Source organism: Eschscholzia californica, unplaced genomic scaffold, assembly GCF_041429995.1.
Source record: "Eschscholzia californica isolate CP2 unplaced genomic scaffold, dmEscCali1.0.p SCAF_1, whole genome shotgun sequence".
Taxonomy (NCBI): Eukaryota; Viridiplantae; Streptophyta; class Magnoliopsida; order Ranunculales; family Papaveraceae; genus Eschscholzia; species Eschscholzia californica.
The window spans coordinates 85,438,889-85,455,288 of NW_028238198.1; the positions used below are offsets into that span (position 1 = coordinate 85,438,889).

The following is a 16,400-nucleotide window of genomic DNA, read 5'->3' on the forward strand; positions in this document are numbered from 1 at the left end:
GTAAAATCTATTAATTCGACTTGCAATTTCTCTTGTAACAAATTCTTTAAACATGAATAAAACATAGTATTCTGTTTCTGTCTTTTACTTTTTAATCAGTAGTTCGTCATTGATTGTTCTCTTTGGCCAAACAGACTTTTTTTAATTGTCAACAATTAATTTTTCTTTTAAGTGCCTTGATCATCGACAAAGCTTCGTTTATGTTGTTTTGTTTCAATTTCTCAAGCAACGTTTCTCGACATGTATTTGATTTCGAATGAGCCTTTATTTCTCTGGAAAGTGGCGTTTGGTCGCTTCAATTATCAACATGTTATCTTCAAAGATGGGAGGTCATTTCATACCCTTGACATGACTTTCCTTGTTGTTCGTGTCACTCTTCCCCAAATCTAGTCTAGTTTGGTCTTCTGCATGGCGGGGGGTCCCGAGCTTCACGTTCAGGGCTTGACTTTTTGGAATTTAGATCCGAACAACCTAGGGTGTTTTCAACTTGAGTCGTTTTAGCACTTTTGTTTGATTTTCTAACTTGCTTTGGTTGTCACGTTAGCTAGCAGATTTGTTTATTTAAGGGCCCGCAGAGCAGGGTTTACTTTTCCTCATATGACCTGGTCATAGCTTGGGCTACCGTGACTTACTTTATTCTGGGACTTTGCTTCATATTTTATTTGGGAGGTCTGGGAACCACAACTTGTTTTTTGGTGCCAGACTTACAGGGCTTACTATGTCGGTTGAATAATCAGAGCCCGCTGCGTTAAGTTCAGTTGATGCTTATAGAACAAGGCTTACTTTGCAAGAAAAACTTTTCATTTTCCTCTTTTTAGGTGTCTGCCATAGTTTGAACTTTGGATTGCCAGGGCTTATATTTTAAATGGGTTCGGCTAGTAGGATTACTAGTTGATTTTGCCAGGCGCACGTTATGAACGAGGCTTATTACATCATCTGATTTTTTAGGATTTGTTCTGTTTTTTCTCTTTTGCAAGCTTAATTACAACTTCAACAATATACTTTGACAAGCAAGGCTTTTGAATCAGTTGCCGAGTCATCGTTTGGAGTATTGTTTGCGAATTTATTTAGGTGATGAGTTTTATTTAGGACTATTCGAACTTACTTTTATAATGCTGTCGAATTTCTCTGTATGCAGACTTACAATTTATTTAACGGTTGGATTATCGCTTAGATCAGGGTCACATCACTTAACTTGATCTTTTGGTCAGGCGTTTTCTTCATTGCCCCTTCACTAAACCGATCACATAACTTGGTTACGCCAAATTTCCCGAAATGGAACATAAATATGCTATGGGTCCCACATGTCTTATAGTGGGCCCATGGTAAACCCGAAAAAATCGGATTAATTTGGCTTCACAACAAAATGTGTCGTTAACACGTCAGCACATGAAGAAAGGAAGGGAAGGAAGGAAGAGCTTCCGTTCCGTTCCATTCCATTCTTTCTGTTTCTACTTTCTCTCTCTTCAATGGAACTTCCAAAGGGTCCCGGGATCTGCGTCTATCGATCTCTGCAACAACACAGAGTCGTCTTCATCGTCGTCCACTTTCCTGTCTTTCGCAGTTAATCATCCTGTTTCTTCTTCCACGTAAGATTTTATCTTTGTTTTCTTCTTCTTATTTTTGTTTGATCACATTGACTTTTTAATTACAAATTCCATATCAACAATTCAATTATGATTCCGATCTATTTCATATTTTTCTGGTTTCGATCTCAAAAACTTTGATTCGTTCTGATTCTTCTGAGAATCTGATTTAATTGTCTTCTACAAATTGTTCAAATTATCAAGTTTAGGTATAATTGAAGAGGTGTTTTTGTTTGATTGTTGTGAATTTCAACAGGTTAAGTTGTTATACAGATTAGATTTGATTTGATTTGATTGAATTAAGTACGTACGTGTACGGGTGGGTGGTGAAGGTAGAAATAGAGAGAGAGAGAGAGTTCGACATGCTTGCTTCAAAAAGAGGTTAATAATGTCGACGACGAAGAATGAAAATCAGATGGTTCCTTTGGCTGTTTTGCTAAAACGTGAATTGAATAATGAGAAGATTGAGAATCCAGATTTGGTGTATGGGGAAGCTAATCAGAGCAAAAAAGGAGAGGATTTTACATTATTGAAACCCGATTGTGAAAGGATACCAGGAGATGGCTCTACCACATTTTCTGTCTTTGGGGTATGTCAAAATTTGTTTTTAACCTTCAAGTTCATATACTACTATGAATTTTAGCTTCTTTGTTAATGTTTTCTTCGAATTGTTTCAATTTGATTGTTGCCTTGTGTCAAATAATCAAACACATTGGGAAGGTGGGGAAGTCAAGTTTTTGTCCATCTCAAAGGAGGGCACACATGCTATGACTTGTTTATCGTCGATTGACTTATACAATTGTCTAGTTCTGCATATTGTGGTCTTGTCAAGGATTTATCTAGGATGGTCCTTGTTGGGTTTCTATATTCTATGTGTTGGTGAATACGAGTCAATAGACCCAGAGATACTTAATTTACACATTTAATGCCTTTCTCAAACATTTCCTAATTTAGAGCGAGTGTTGACAAATTATCAGCACCAATTGTCTCTAGGAGGTTGTGGATTCTAGTATCAAGCATAGGCCTGATAAGAAATATGGCGCGGGATAGAAGCCGTCAAGTTAGGCAACCACACTCCTCCCTCTAATAGTCCGAAGTTTAAGAAGTGGTTGTTAACAGAATCCAAATCTTGGGGTCCATCCAATAACGAAATTATTGTTTTGTGAAATATCGGTTAATGTGTTCGGAATGTTAACGTGTCTCTCTTTCAAAATCTTGGATATTATTGTTGAGCCGTGGTTCCAACACAATTTTTGCTTGTCTTTTTCTGTGGATTGAGTTCCATTACTTCTTTATGAAGCTTTGGAAGTCGATGAATCTGAACTCCGAAGCTTCTTTGATGTCCCTTACTACGCATTTGACCTCGGAACACATGAGAAAATGCAAATCCTCGTGCTGTTATTCAGATTGTTCAGACCTGTTTAGTTCTCGGGAAATGTCTTGTACATACTTTGCATCTTGCAGCTTGCAGTTCATTCTATCTATGATTCTATGGAGGAAATAATACATATCTTGCTTGCAGCTCTTTGATGGTCATAATGGATCTGCAGCTGCCATATACACCAAGGAGAACCTCCTGGATAATATTGTGAGTGCTATTCCTTCGGATCTTAGCAGAGAGGAATGGAATGCAGCACTACCAAGAGCTTTGGTTGCAGGATTTGTAAAAACTGATAAAGATTTTCAAGAGAAAGGTAAGAGCAGAGCATTAACAGCATATCTTGGTGTATATATATATATTTTAGTTGCGAACTTGACGAGACACGTGTATTGAGAATTATATGATTCAGGATGTGCAGCTCCAAGGATGTAGTATGTATCCTATGAGAAAATATGAACTGTGAAAAGGTTGCTATTTCTTGGGCAGCACATGTCTTGCTTTCTATCATAGTTTATAATTAGAGTATAGACCTCCTGCATATTTACACGTGGATGGTCCTGAACTGAAAGTACCAATACAATGGAAAGGAGAGAGTGGCGTTTGAGATATCTAAGGATGTAAAAAAGAAGGCGTAGATAATTTGAGACCTTGTTCATGTTAATTACGTCTTACAATGTTTTACTTCTTCCTTCGAAAGAGATTGTGCTATAGGGGCAGCTACTGTAAATTAACCACTCATTGCTTTTTCAGCAAAAACATCAGGAACAACTGTCACATTTGTGATAATAGATGGATGGATCGTAACTGTTGCGTCAGTTGGAGATTCTTGTTGCATACTTGAATCAGCTGAAGGTGTTGTTTACTCTCTGTCAGCTGATCATAGGCTTGAAACCAATGAAGAGGAGTAAGTTGTTAATTTTCTACCATATGGTCTTCCTTGCTAACGCTTATACTATTTCATGAGGCCTGATTCTTCATATATTCAACAGAAGGGAACGGATAACAGCAAGTGGAGGTGAGGTTGGTCGTCTTAATGCTGGTGGTGGTGCAGAGGTATATTTCTTACTAAGTTGTAGTTACCAAATAGTCGAAACCTTTTCCATTAAAGATGAATGGTAATAGGTATGTCCATAAAAACTTGTTTATTCAGATCGGCCCTCTGAGGTGCTGGCCTGGTGGGTTGTGCCTTTCAAGATCAATTGGAGATATGGATGTTGGGGAGTTCATTGTTCCTGTCCCTCTTGTGAAGCAAATTAAGGTTTGATCCAATCCTTGTCACACACACTGCATTATTGTTTAGATTATATTTCATGTGCATCTTTTCAGAAACCTTCCCCACTTTAAATTGCGATACTTGGCATCATTAACTAGTAGAATTATTCTGATGAGCAATTGAGAGAAATTTTTTTTTGTATCACCTTTTGTATGAAATGAGTAAAACAGAGAAGAGCATGTCATACGTTTATGTGGCAACTGGTCGTTCAAGTTTTTGTGAACTGAGGCAAACAATTCTTTGCCTCTATGAGTCACTTTGAGATATTTTATGCAAAGTTCTAATAACTAGACGGGAAAAAAATCACAAAGCATTGGAGAAGAGGAAACAAATGAGAATAGTATATGATTTTTAGCATAATCTATGTGTCTCCACTGTAGAGACCAAAGTTCAAAGTTTATTGTATAAAGAAAAGGCATAATCTGTCAATAAATGAAAAACATTGGCACGCCTGGAGTACTGTTTTGCTGTGTAAGTGGATAAGCGTTACTAATAAAAAGTTTAACTGGTAGTGAGTTCATTGCAATGAACTCTTAGGTGCTTCTGTTTTTATGTGGAGAATTGTTTTTCTGGGCTTAATATGAATCCTGTGGTCTTTCTTGTCACTTTTACAGTTGTCTACTGCTGGAGGTAGACTTGTTATCTCAAGTGACGGTGTTTGGGATGCATTATCCTTTGAAGCCGCACTGAGTTGTTCCCGTGGGATGCCAGCTGAGGCTGCTGCTGCTCAAATTGTTAAAGTAAATTTGATTAATGGGCTTGTCTATCTGCTAATAATCTATATCATTTTTGCCGACTTTTATGAGTCTGCCTCACCCTTCTCACTAAATTTGCAGGAAGCTGTAGGTTTTAAGGGAATTAGAGATGATACAACTTGCATCGTGGTCGATATATTACAACCTGAAAAGCTAACCCCTCCGATGCAACAAAAGAAGCAACCTAAAGGAGTTTTTAAGTCCATGTTCCGCAGAAAGACATCTGAGTCTTCCTTGTCTAATTTGGATAAAGACTATGCCGAGCCAGATATAGTCGAGGAATTATTCGAGGAAGGATCTGCTTCTCTATCAGATAGGTTTGTCTTCTGCAAATTATCAGTAAAAACTAAAATTAAAACTTAAAACTTTTGGACCAGGTAAGCTGTATACACAAGTAGTTGGGCTCGGGACATGATCCTGACTGGGATGCAGCCTATCCCATAAGACTCTCGTTAAATGACCCGGCCTTCATAAGCTGCTTCTTCTCACCTTTGTTCTGTCTTCATAGATAGGAAGAAACGGAGGGAGTAGAAGCTCGAGACGAACATGACTTGGGAAGTTGTGCTAAAGTCAAGTTCGAGAAACTCAAGTAGCTAGAGTCTGAATACATAGCTTTGACTGATATGGGTTATTGTCTCAACACTCCTCATCTTCTGTTCCCTATGATGGCTCTCTCGGTTTGAAGCTATGTAACATGGATACAGTTCGGGTGTCAATATCCGACAACTTTACAAGTTGTCGGATATGACGAGTGGAAAAGGCCAATCCAGGGTACTACTATGCATACACGTGTTTCCTTTGCATAATTATTAGGTCCTTCATTTTATACTTCGAATATTTTTTTAATCAAGATGTGTACCTTGGTCGAGTGGGTACTTATGATCCTAATATGTGCAAGTTCACATGAGATGTGCTGACAAAACCTCACAGTATACCTACTGAAGCTATTGGATTATCTGATGTCCGATCGGAGTACTTAGTGGGTATATGCAAAATAATTCTAAAGTGGAGAATCGTGTTACATAGATCTGAAATTATTTTCCTTTGTAGATAGAGGAATCTTTCTGATATGGAAATTTTTTTGTGCACAATTATAGGTTAGATACAGAATATCCCCTGTGCAACTTGTTCAAGTTGTTTAGATGTGCAATCTGTCAAGTAGAGTTGAAACCTGGAGATGGAGTTTCTATACATGCCGGTTCAACAAATCCAGGAAACTCGCGTCCTTGGGATGGCCCTTTCCTTTGTTCTAGCTGCCAATATAAGAAAGAAGCCATGGAAGGGAAAAGATTATCAGGAAGTATGACAAACTTAACAAATTGTCGTGTTCGATAATTTAAAAATTCATACTTCTTTTCACTCTCATAAATCATAATATCACTTTATTTTGCTCGTTTCCAGGTCGACTTCAAGATAGTGACAGTGACTAGTCGATTGTTTTCAGCAGTGACCAACATTATCATTGTTTCTGCTCTTATCTTGACACTAACGATTGTTTTCGAACCAGAAGAAGAATTCATAATCGTTCTCTTGTACATTAATGGGTTCAAATACTTCATTGGTTTGGGATTTCATTGAAGATCTTTCTAGTTTAGCTATTACAGTTCAGAAGACCAAAGCGTGAGCTCCTCCTTCATTTATTTAAACAGATACAAACTGATCTTGAGTATGATCAAACTGACCAGGTATTTGATTAATTCACCAATTCCTTTAACATTCATGAACTAACTAACTTTCATTTCATTTTCTTGTTTCGCTTTTATTGTATACGAGTTCGTTTTATAGAACTGAGTAAAGAGCTGTCTTACTGTACTATTTTCGAGTGAAAAAATTATACTACGTATTTATAGTTTCCTATTCAGGGTTTGCATCAACTTTGTGAGTTAATTTAGTTCCTTCAACATTGTTCTATTCATTTCTATCAAGATGAAAATTTGATTCGTTTATTGAACTTCGGTTTCCATTTGAGATTATACGCAAGAGATCGAAAGTTCAATCGTGTTGAATGACAAAATTTCCCTGTACTATCTGAAATTCTGAATTATCCTTTACTGAGGTAGAGTAAAAAAGCATATTTTGTAGGATTTATTGGAGTTTAATGTCTTGGGAAAAAGTTTTCTCATCAAAAACCAAGTTTTGCTTTTGCATTCTCTATCAGAGTTTTTATGGTCTGTTTGCATGAAAATTTTCTGATTCCTAAGAAAAATAAATCTTTTGAAATTGAAATTCTAGGAAATATAATTCTTTTGGGATTTTTTCCATATAGCAACCACCAGGGATTTCCCAAATCTTGGACAAGAACGGCTAAAGATTAGCATTTTATAAGATTCAAGAGATTTACATCACTCCCAACTCACGATCTTTAAGGTTCTGCTTCTTTTATCTCGCCGTCTTAATCTGATTTGTCTCAGTCCAAATTGTCTAGATTTAAACTGTCTTGGTTAGGAGCACGATAGTTATTTCGTAAAATGAGTTCTTAGTTCAAACTTATTTTGTGTTTAACAAAAATACATCAACTATCAGTTTGAGTCGCACGAAAACAAAGATTTTCTCACTCAAAGGAAACTAGATCTGGATTGGATTTCATATTTGAGTTAAGAGAAAAAAAAAAGACCAACTAAAAAGTTGAAAAATGTTGGTTTGTTTTTTTTAATGCTTTAACAACTAAGCAAATACTTCTAACAACTAGTACAAGTCTGCTGTCATTCAACATCTGAAAGCAAATTTTGATGGGCCATAACAAAGATAACCAAGCTTGAGTCCTCCCACATTCATATCTAGTTGAGTAAATGATCCATCCTTGTTGGACCCACACAAACACAACCCTGAAACTCCAGACAATTGCACTCAACCCTTCCCCTTTTGATTTACCCTTATATGAGTTCCGGATTGATTAGAGTTCGATAGCAGAATATTTATTTTCATTTGACTCGTGATGTTTGTTTTGTCTGAATTGTTGATTCGAAATAATTTTAAGTACATTTAGTTCAAACGAGTCAGGTTACGGCAACAGAAAAAACAATTTCTAGACACCACCGGGTTTTGCTAAGCACAAAGGGAAACCTCCCTATTAAAACAAGAACATGACATCAAAGCTCTTTGGATCTACGAGACCCAATAACATATTTAACTTCATGTCTAATATTGAGTTTCTCTAGTCATTTCGCCATTCTTTCGGTTCAGTCTCATTTCTTGTTGTCTTGTACACTTGTCTGATGATATGTGCAATTGGGTAAATTAGGAGGAGAAAAGGTATTGATGGGAGGATTACAAAAAAAGAAATGGCAGATGCCGACCCTCTAGGATATTTGTGTTTTATGTATACAAGACATAACATTGATGACACACATCAATTTTACAAGAGTAAATTTTAATACTCGGTTTGACACCTAGGTGGACGTAATTCAGACCAGCTTAGATAGACATGCAGGATTTATACAGACACGAATGAATCTCACTTCTCTCTCTAAATCCTGGTTGTCCGGTTAAGCAGATACCAATTTCACAGGGCTTAGGTGTATGGGCAGAGTATAACAACTGCTACATGAAACACATGCTTTATTTGTATTACTTTCTCTTATCTTAGAGATCACCACCTCTCTCTCTCTCTCTCTCTCTCTCTCTCTCTCTCTCCTAAAAATAGATAGATCATCAACCACCATTTCTCCATTCTTCTTAATCCTTATCTTTCCTAAATCCTCTCTAATAGCCACAAACAAATCTAATAAGAGAAAGGGAGAGAGAGAGAGAGAGAGAGTGAGGGAGGAACAAAAAGAATTAAAGCACAAAAGCTATGGATGCCCAACAAAAACAACAAGTAAAGAAAGAGAAAGGAGAAGAAGAAGAAGAATCAAAACAAAGCCAATCAGCAAACCTTTATGAAGATTCATCAACAACTACAATTTCATCTTCCCCACCTTCTCCTTCTTATGAATTCTCTTTTACAAATCCTCTTCAACCTTCCTCAACACATGACAAAACCAAGTCCTTATCTTCATCTGCAATTGATCTTTCCCCTGCTGATGAAATCTTCTTTCATGGCCATCTTCTCCCTCTTCACCTCCTTTCCCACTTACCCATCTCTACCACTTCATCCTTTGATTATCTTACTACCCAAAAACCCATTACAGAACTTGTATTAGAACATCAAAAACCCACCACCATCACCACCAAAAGTGATGACAAGAACAACACAAGCAGTATCAATGATCAGCACCAAAGCAATAATGGAGGAACAAAGAAAAGAATAAAGGCAAAGTCTTTCTCAATATTCAGACCAGCTAAATGGCGAAAGCAATGCGAAAATGAAGATAAGAAAGAAGAAGACACATCAACAACAACAACAACAAAAACCAAGGTGAAATTTGATGCAAGTAATATGTTAAAAAGATATCTAAGAATGGTAAAACCACTTTTGTTCTTTAAAGGGAAGAATAAGAAATGTGAATTGAACATGAAATCTCATTCATTTTCGACAAATTCGAGTTCAAAATTGAAGCAAGAAGAAAGAGGGATTAGAAGAAATTCAGTATCAGCACCTGCATCATTGCAAACATCAGCTAAAAATAGTGGGTCTTCTTTATCAAGAACAACAGTGAAGTTTCCATCTTCAGTGAATGATCATGGAAGTATGGAAGAATTACAAAATGCAATTGAATCTGCAATTGCTCATTGCAAGAATTCTAGCATAACAAATGAGAAACAATTGAAATCCCATTACTAAAAATTGGGAAGATTAACTACTTTTCTAATTTTCCTCTCTTTTTTTTCTGTTATAACTAAAAGTCGCGGAAGCTATCGAACCTATCCTAGAAATTGATCCGATTGTGAAGATTAATCGAAAAGCTAAGCCAAAATCAAATATGCGAACAGAATTTAACGAGGTTCGGCTTTAAAGCCTACGTCCTCGGGCGAACAAGATATCTTTATTGAAGGATAGATGAAGACGACTAACACAACCCGCAAGTTCGTCCCAAGATGGTACCGTATAGATTTAACCTTCTATACTAAATCTTCGACGACCAAGAAATTTAACACCGCTAAAAAACTATGAAAAATTTCTCACTCTTGCTCTCTCTCTAGCTCTCTAAAGAAGAGTTGTTCTTGCTTGTGTTGGTGTGTTAAACAAGCACTCAATGCCCCCTATTTATATATATTATAAGCCGGTGGAAAATTGGAAACCATCCAATTTTTGGAAACTAAATTGAAACCGCCTATGCTTGCTTCTCACAAAACCGCCACAAGCCATAGTTTCCATAATTCAATTGGAAACCGCCTATGCTATATTTAGAAACTGCCCTAAACCGCCAATCCAAGAAACCGGCAATTGAAGCACCGTCAATGGCCTCTCACAATTCTCCACCTCGTACACAATTTGATACTCTTCAAATTTTGGACGAACATCAGGATACTCCTTGTAAGATATATCTGCTTCATGTAACTTCATCTGACTGCACCATATGACCATGGCTGCCTACGTACCCTTTTATAGGATCAAGCCTACCGTAGTTCTACCAACCCTTCACATAAAGATTACCTTGTCGTCATTACGCCCTTTCGGGTAACTTAACACGAGCCGATTTGCAGCAATTCCAGACAATGCTGAAACTTGCTACACGTCACCACTTTAGTCAACATGTCCGCGGGATTCTCATCTGTGTGTACCTTCATGAGAGAAACATCACCTTCCTCTATGACATCTCGTACAAAGTGATACCTGACATCGATATGCTTAGTACGAGCATGATGGACCTGATTCTTCGCCAAGTGGATCGCACTTTGACTATCACACCATACATCCACGCACTCTTGCTTAATCCCTAGATCATCCAGAAGACCCCACAACCACAATGCTTCCTTCACACCCTCGGCCATAGCCATATACTCGGCCTCCGTAGTAGATAACGCAACTGTAGATTGTAACATCGATCGCCAACTAACTGGAGCACCATGTACCTTAAATACATAACCAGTAGTAGATCGTCTTCTATCTAGATCGCCAGCATAATCTGAGTCAACATAACCGCTTATCTGACATGTGTCTCCACCAAAGCACAAACCCGTATCAACAGTACCCTTCAAGTACCTCAAGACCCACTTCACAGCTTCCCAATGTGTCTTCCCCGGGTTTGCCATAAACCTACTAACCACACTGACCGCTTGTGAAATATCCGGACGAGTACACACCATAGCGTACATCAAACTGCCAACTGCACTAGCATACGGTACACGATCCATATGATCCTTCTCCACCGTAGTAGTGGGAGATTGTTTTCCCGAGAGCCCGAAGTGTGGTGCCAAAGGTGTTGACACCGCCTTCGCATTCTGCATCCCGAATCGAGAGACTACTCGTTCGATGTAACCTTTCTGATTCAAGTACAGTTTCTTACTTGACCGCTCTCTCTTAATCTCCATTCCCAGTATCTTCTTTGCAGCGCCCATGTCTTTCATCTCAAACTCTTGACTGAGTTGAGATTTCAACTTATCTATCTCCACCATGCTTCGAGAAGCAATAAGCATGTCATCCACATACAAAAGGAGATAAATAAAGTCACCTTCGCGAAGCTTCTTGATGTATACACAACAATCATAGTCACTTCTGCGAAAACCATGCTTTAGCATGAAAAAATCAAATCGTTTGTACCATTGGCGAGGGGATTGTTTCAATCCGTAAAGAGATTTCCTCAAACGACATACTTGATTTTCTTTACCTTCAACCTTGTATCCCTCAGGTTGAGCCATATAAATTTCTTCTTCCAAATCACCGTGCAAGAAGGCGGTTTTAACATCGAGTTGTTCCAGCTCAAGATCCCTGTGAGCAACAATACTCAATAGCACCCGAATAGAAGTATGTTTCACAACCGGTGAGAAAATCTCATTGTAGTCGACCCCTTCTTTCTGTGCATAACCCTTGGCCACTAGTCTTGCCTTATACCTTGTACCCTTGATTTCGGAAGAATCCTCTTTCTTCTTGTACACCCATTTACAACCAATAACAGACTTACCTTCGGGCAATGGGACAACCTCCCATGTCTGGTTCTTGTGAAGAGACTCCATCTCTTCTTGCATAGCAACCAACCAACTCTCTCTTTCCGCCGCGGTGATAGCTTGTTTGAAGGTGACCGGCTCGTCGTCTTCCACCGAGAGTGCATATTCAACCACATTTGCCTGCCCGTAATGCCTAAGAGGTTTGTCTGACCCTAACCTCTGTACCGGCTTATATAACCGTTTCGGCCTAGTGTGTACCGAAACATCCTGCTGCTGTTGTTGTAAAACTTGTGTACCTTCCCCTTGAACCTCCTCATGATCGGGTTCATCAATTTTCTCATCCTGAGTATTATCCTGATGCTCCACCTGATCATGATTCCTAGAAACCCGTTGGTCTTCGGCTTCTACTTCCACTACTTGAGCTTTAGTAGACCCAACATCACCACAACTAGGCACCGTAGCTTCCGCCATAGCTACAATAGATGACTCATCAAACACCACATCTCTGCTGATTACAAACTTCTTGTCTTCCGTACACCATAGCCGATAACCCTTGACTCCTGTAGCATATCCTAAGAAAATTGCCTTCTTTGCTCTATTGTCAAGTTTGTTACCTTTAACATGGTAATAGGCCGTACAACCGAAAACCTTAAGTCTCCCGTAATCTGCATGTTCACCTGACCACACCTCGTAAGGTATGCCGCCATCTAAAGAAGAATGTGGAGACCTGTTCACAATATAACAAGCTGTAGCAACAGATTCTGCCCACCATTCTACGCCTAATCCCGAATTGGAGCGCATACATCTAGCCTTCTCAAGTAGTGTACGGTTCAATCTCTCTGCGACTCCATTCTGTTGAGGTGTGTTTACTACTGTCCAGTGCCTCACAATGCCTTCCTGATTACAAAACTCCTTGAATGCCCCATCCATGTACTCGGTCCCATTATCCGACCTTAACGTCTTCAGCTTTCGACCAGTTTTGTTCTCAACCATTGCTTTCCACACCAGGAATGTGTTGAATACCTCATTCTTATGCTTCAGAAAATAAAGCCAGACAAATCTCGAATGATCATCAACGAATGTAACAAAATACCTGGAACCACCCTTGGAAGGTAACTTTGCCGGTCCCCAGACATCGGTGTGTACGTAGTCTAATACCTCTTTGCTCCTGTGCTTGCTTGTAGAGAACGTCACCCTGTGTGCCTTCCCGAACACACAATGCTCACAAAACTCCATGCAAGGCTTCTTCATGTCCTTCAACAAGCCTTTCCCGCACATCAAAGATAGACCCTTTTCTGACATATGCCCAAGGCGCATATGCCAAAGCCTCGTACTAGCCGTTGGATCCCTTCCACTGATTCCTACTGCTACATCTCCCGTAATTGTTGTCCCCAAAAGTTTGTATAAATTACCGTAACGAGTACCTCTCATTACCACCAAAGAACCCTTAACGACTCTTATGGAGCCATTCTCTATAATTATCTTACAGCCGTTCCGCTCCAACACACCAAGGGAAATTAGATTTTTCCGCAAATCGGGTATGTGTCTTACGTCCGTCAATGTTCTCACCACTCCATCGTGCATCTTGATCCGTATTGTTCCGAGTCCCACAGTTTTACATATACTATCATCACCCAGTATAACTGTACCACCATCTATACTCCTATAGGTAGTAAACATCTCCCTATTTGGGCACATATGGTGTGACGCCCCTGAATCAAGCATCCACTTATCGAAGATCTTCTCAGACACCTCTGTCACCGAGAAACATTCGTCCGCCTCTTCTGACACATATCCCGCCTCTTGCATCTCTTGTTTCTCCTTGTAGCCTTCGTTCTTTTGCTTCAACTTTCTCTTTGGACAAGCCGCTTTAAAGTGGCCAAGCTCACCACAACTAAAGCAAGTTTTCTTGAAAGAGCCTCTAGATTTGGATCTAGATTTCCCGCCCTTTCCCTTTCCCCTTTCATTACTCCTCCCCCTCGTTACAAACAACCCTTGTGCTTGTTCTTTGTCTACTCCACCCGACGCCATACTGCTAGTAGCAACCTTACGAAGGTCATCCGCTAATAGCGAATTTCTCGTCTCTTCCATGCTTAGACTATCACCAACAAGCATCAAAGTTTGAACAAGGTTCTCATAGGATTTAGGCAATGAAAGTAACAATATGAGGGCTTGGTCCTCATCCTCAACCTTAACATCAATATCCTTTAAATCTGAGATAATCCTGTCAAACCTATTCACATATTCCTGAATAGAAGAACCCTCTTCCATTCTACATGTGAATAATTTGGATTTTAAGTAGACCCGATTCGTTAAAGTTTTCGTCATGAAACTGCTTTCTAGCTTTAACCACACACCCGCCGCCGTTGTTTCTCCGTCTACTAGGAACGCCACGTCCCTCTCAAGACACAACATAATGGTAGCCCGTGCTTCGAGATCTAACTCTTCCCAATCCTCATCTGACATATCTCCTGGTTTCTTTCCCGTCAACGTCTTGTGTAATTTCTGCGAGATTAACAGATTCTTCATCTGCATCCGCCAATAAGAAAAATCGTTTTTCCCATTGAACTTCTCTATCTCATATTTCCCTGCTTTGACCGTACCACTTCTCGATCCCATCTTCTCTTCGTTCAATCTCAACAAGGCTCTGGTACCAATTGTTATAACTAAAGGACACGGAAGCTATCGAACCTATCCTAGAAATTGATCCGATTGTGAAGATTAATCGAAAAGCTAAGCCAAAATCAAATATGCGAACAGAATTTAACGAGGTTCGGCTTTAAAGCCTACGTCCTCGGGCGAACAAGATATCTTTATTGAAGGATAGATGAAGACGACTAACACAACCCGCAAGTTCGTCCCAAGATGGTACCGTATAGATTTAACCTTCTATACTAAATCTTCGACGACCAAGAAATTTAACACCGCTAAAAAACTATGAAAAATTTCTCACTCTTGCTCTCTCTCTAGCTCTCTAAAGAAGAGTTGTTCTTGCTTGTGTTGGTGTGTTAAACAAGCACTCAATGCCCCCTATTTATATATATTATAAGCCGGTGGAAAATTGGAAACCATCCAATTTTTGGAAACTAAATTGAAACCGCCTATGCTTGCTTCTCACAAAACCGCCACAAGCCATAGTTTCCATAATTCAATTGGAAACCGCCTATGCTATATTTAGAAACTGCCCTAAACCGCCAATCCAAGAAACCGGCAATTGAAGCACCGTCAATGGCCTCTCACATTTTCCTTTTATAAATAAATTTAGTTTCATGTATCAAAATGATGATGAAATGAGTTTGAACATTGATATGAGTGTGGTGTCTTCTTGTTCTTTTTCATGGGGTGGTAATATTTGTTTCTCCCCTGAAACTTCATTTTAATCTTCACAAAAGATTACATGTTTGTCTTAAGAACAACTTCAAGATGGACCTTTCTTTCAGGGATCAGGGGTATATACTTTCTATAAACTCTGGATCTGAATCTTATGATGCTAACTCGTCTGACTCATTTGAATTTTAATCATCTACCTTAGGGTCTTCAGTCTTGTGAGGATAAAAATAAGATCGCTACTCGACAAATGTAAGAGGTTGTTACGAAGAACAACAAGTAATCAAGAAAAGTATAATCGAAAATAAACAATTACACGGAACACAAAGAGATTTACGTGATTGGGTTTGTTAAACCTATTCCACGACGAACAACGGCGCGATGATTTCTATCATGATAAGTATAACTAATTACACAGAGGATTCTTGAGAATGAATCACATATAGCCACAGAAACCCTCATCCCACCCCCTTACCGACTCTCTTTTTCCAATTCCGATATATACAAAGATACTCCTAATTTCGATAACCGCCTTTACCCACATAACCATATATATGAACTACTTAAAAAGAAGATGAACAAAAACAGAGTGGAAAAAGATTTATTCTAGTTTTTGGTAGGGAGGTTAAAGTCATTTTAGATTCTTGGGATTCTTTATTTATGTGGGTTTCTCATGAGTTGATGCTCATGGAAATGAAAAGGTACACAATGCTTTAACTAAAATAGGAGATGGAATTAGAGAGGTATAATTAACAAATATTTTATGAGTGAGAGTCATGAGTTAGAAGTTGATAGTGATAATGAGTTATAATGATTCAATTCTTATATTATCTCCATTAAATCATAATTCCTTTCCCTACAATAAAGTTCTTTTCATCATTTTAACACTTTAAACTTTAAAGGCTTCCAATGAATAGATGATGGCATGAAAATGACTTTTTTTTTTTTTTTGCATAAATGAAAATTACATCTTTGTGATTCTTTTTGGTAGAAAAAAAATTGATCTAGTGATTGGAGATAGCTACAATATCTGAATTAGCCGTAGTACATTAGTATATGTATCCATCTTGATAGGGAAAGCACAATGGCAA

At 38.6% G+C, this 16,400-nt stretch overlaps 2 protein-coding genes across 3 annotated transcripts; both read left to right on the forward strand.

Moving 5' to 3' along the window:
- Window positions 1-1,316: 1,316 nt before the first annotated feature.
- On the forward strand, window positions 1,317-6,946 carry LOC147570428 (putative protein phosphatase 2C 12). 2 transcript variants are annotated; one of them, XM_086656992.1, is made up of 10 exons: window positions 1,317-1,589; window positions 1,843-2,175; window positions 3,109-3,280; window positions 3,718-3,871; window positions 3,957-4,020; window positions 4,118-4,225; window positions 4,855-4,980; window positions 5,077-5,312; window positions 6,093-6,295; window positions 6,397-6,946. In XM_086656992.1, exons 2-10 carry the CDS (start codon window positions 1,975-1,977, stop codon window positions 6,423-6,425), a joined length of 1,293 nt encoding a protein of 430 aa, XP_086513118.1. In that variant the 5' UTR covers window positions 1,317-1,589; window positions 1,843-1,974; the 3' UTR covers window positions 6,426-6,946. The 2 variants fall into 2 exon arrangements, with proteins under 2 accessions (XP_086513118.1, XP_086513117.1); XM_086656991.1 differs by having other exon boundaries at window positions 1,377-1,589; window positions 4,855-5,312.
- A 1,769-nt stretch (window positions 6,947-8,715) lies between these two features.
- LOC147570429 (BRI1 kinase inhibitor 1-like) lies at window positions 8,716-9,759 on the forward strand. The gene has a single exon (XM_086656993.1). It carries the CDS (start codon window positions 8,789-8,791, stop codon window positions 9,716-9,718), a length of 930 nt encoding a protein of 309 aa, XP_086513119.1. The 5' UTR covers window positions 8,716-8,788; the 3' UTR covers window positions 9,719-9,759.
- Window positions 9,760-16,400: the final 6,641 nt, after the last annotated feature.

Coding starts and splice junctions, on each gene's coding strand:
- LOC147570428 (XM_086656991.1), top strand. CDS start 1,975: ATGTCGACGACGAAGAATGAAAATCAGATGGTTCCTTTGGCTGTTTTG. Junction 2,176..3,108: donor CCACATTTTCTGTCTTTGGG/GTATGTCAAAAT, acceptor TCTTGCTTGCAG/CTCTTTGATGGTCATAATGG. Junction 5,313..6,092: donor TCTGCTTCTCTATCAGATAG/GTTTGTCTTCTG, acceptor GCACAATTATAG/GTTAGATACAGAATATCCCC.
- LOC147570429 (XM_086656993.1), top strand. CDS start 8,789: ATGGATGCCCAACAAAAACAACAAGTAAAGAAAGAGAAAGGAGAAGAA.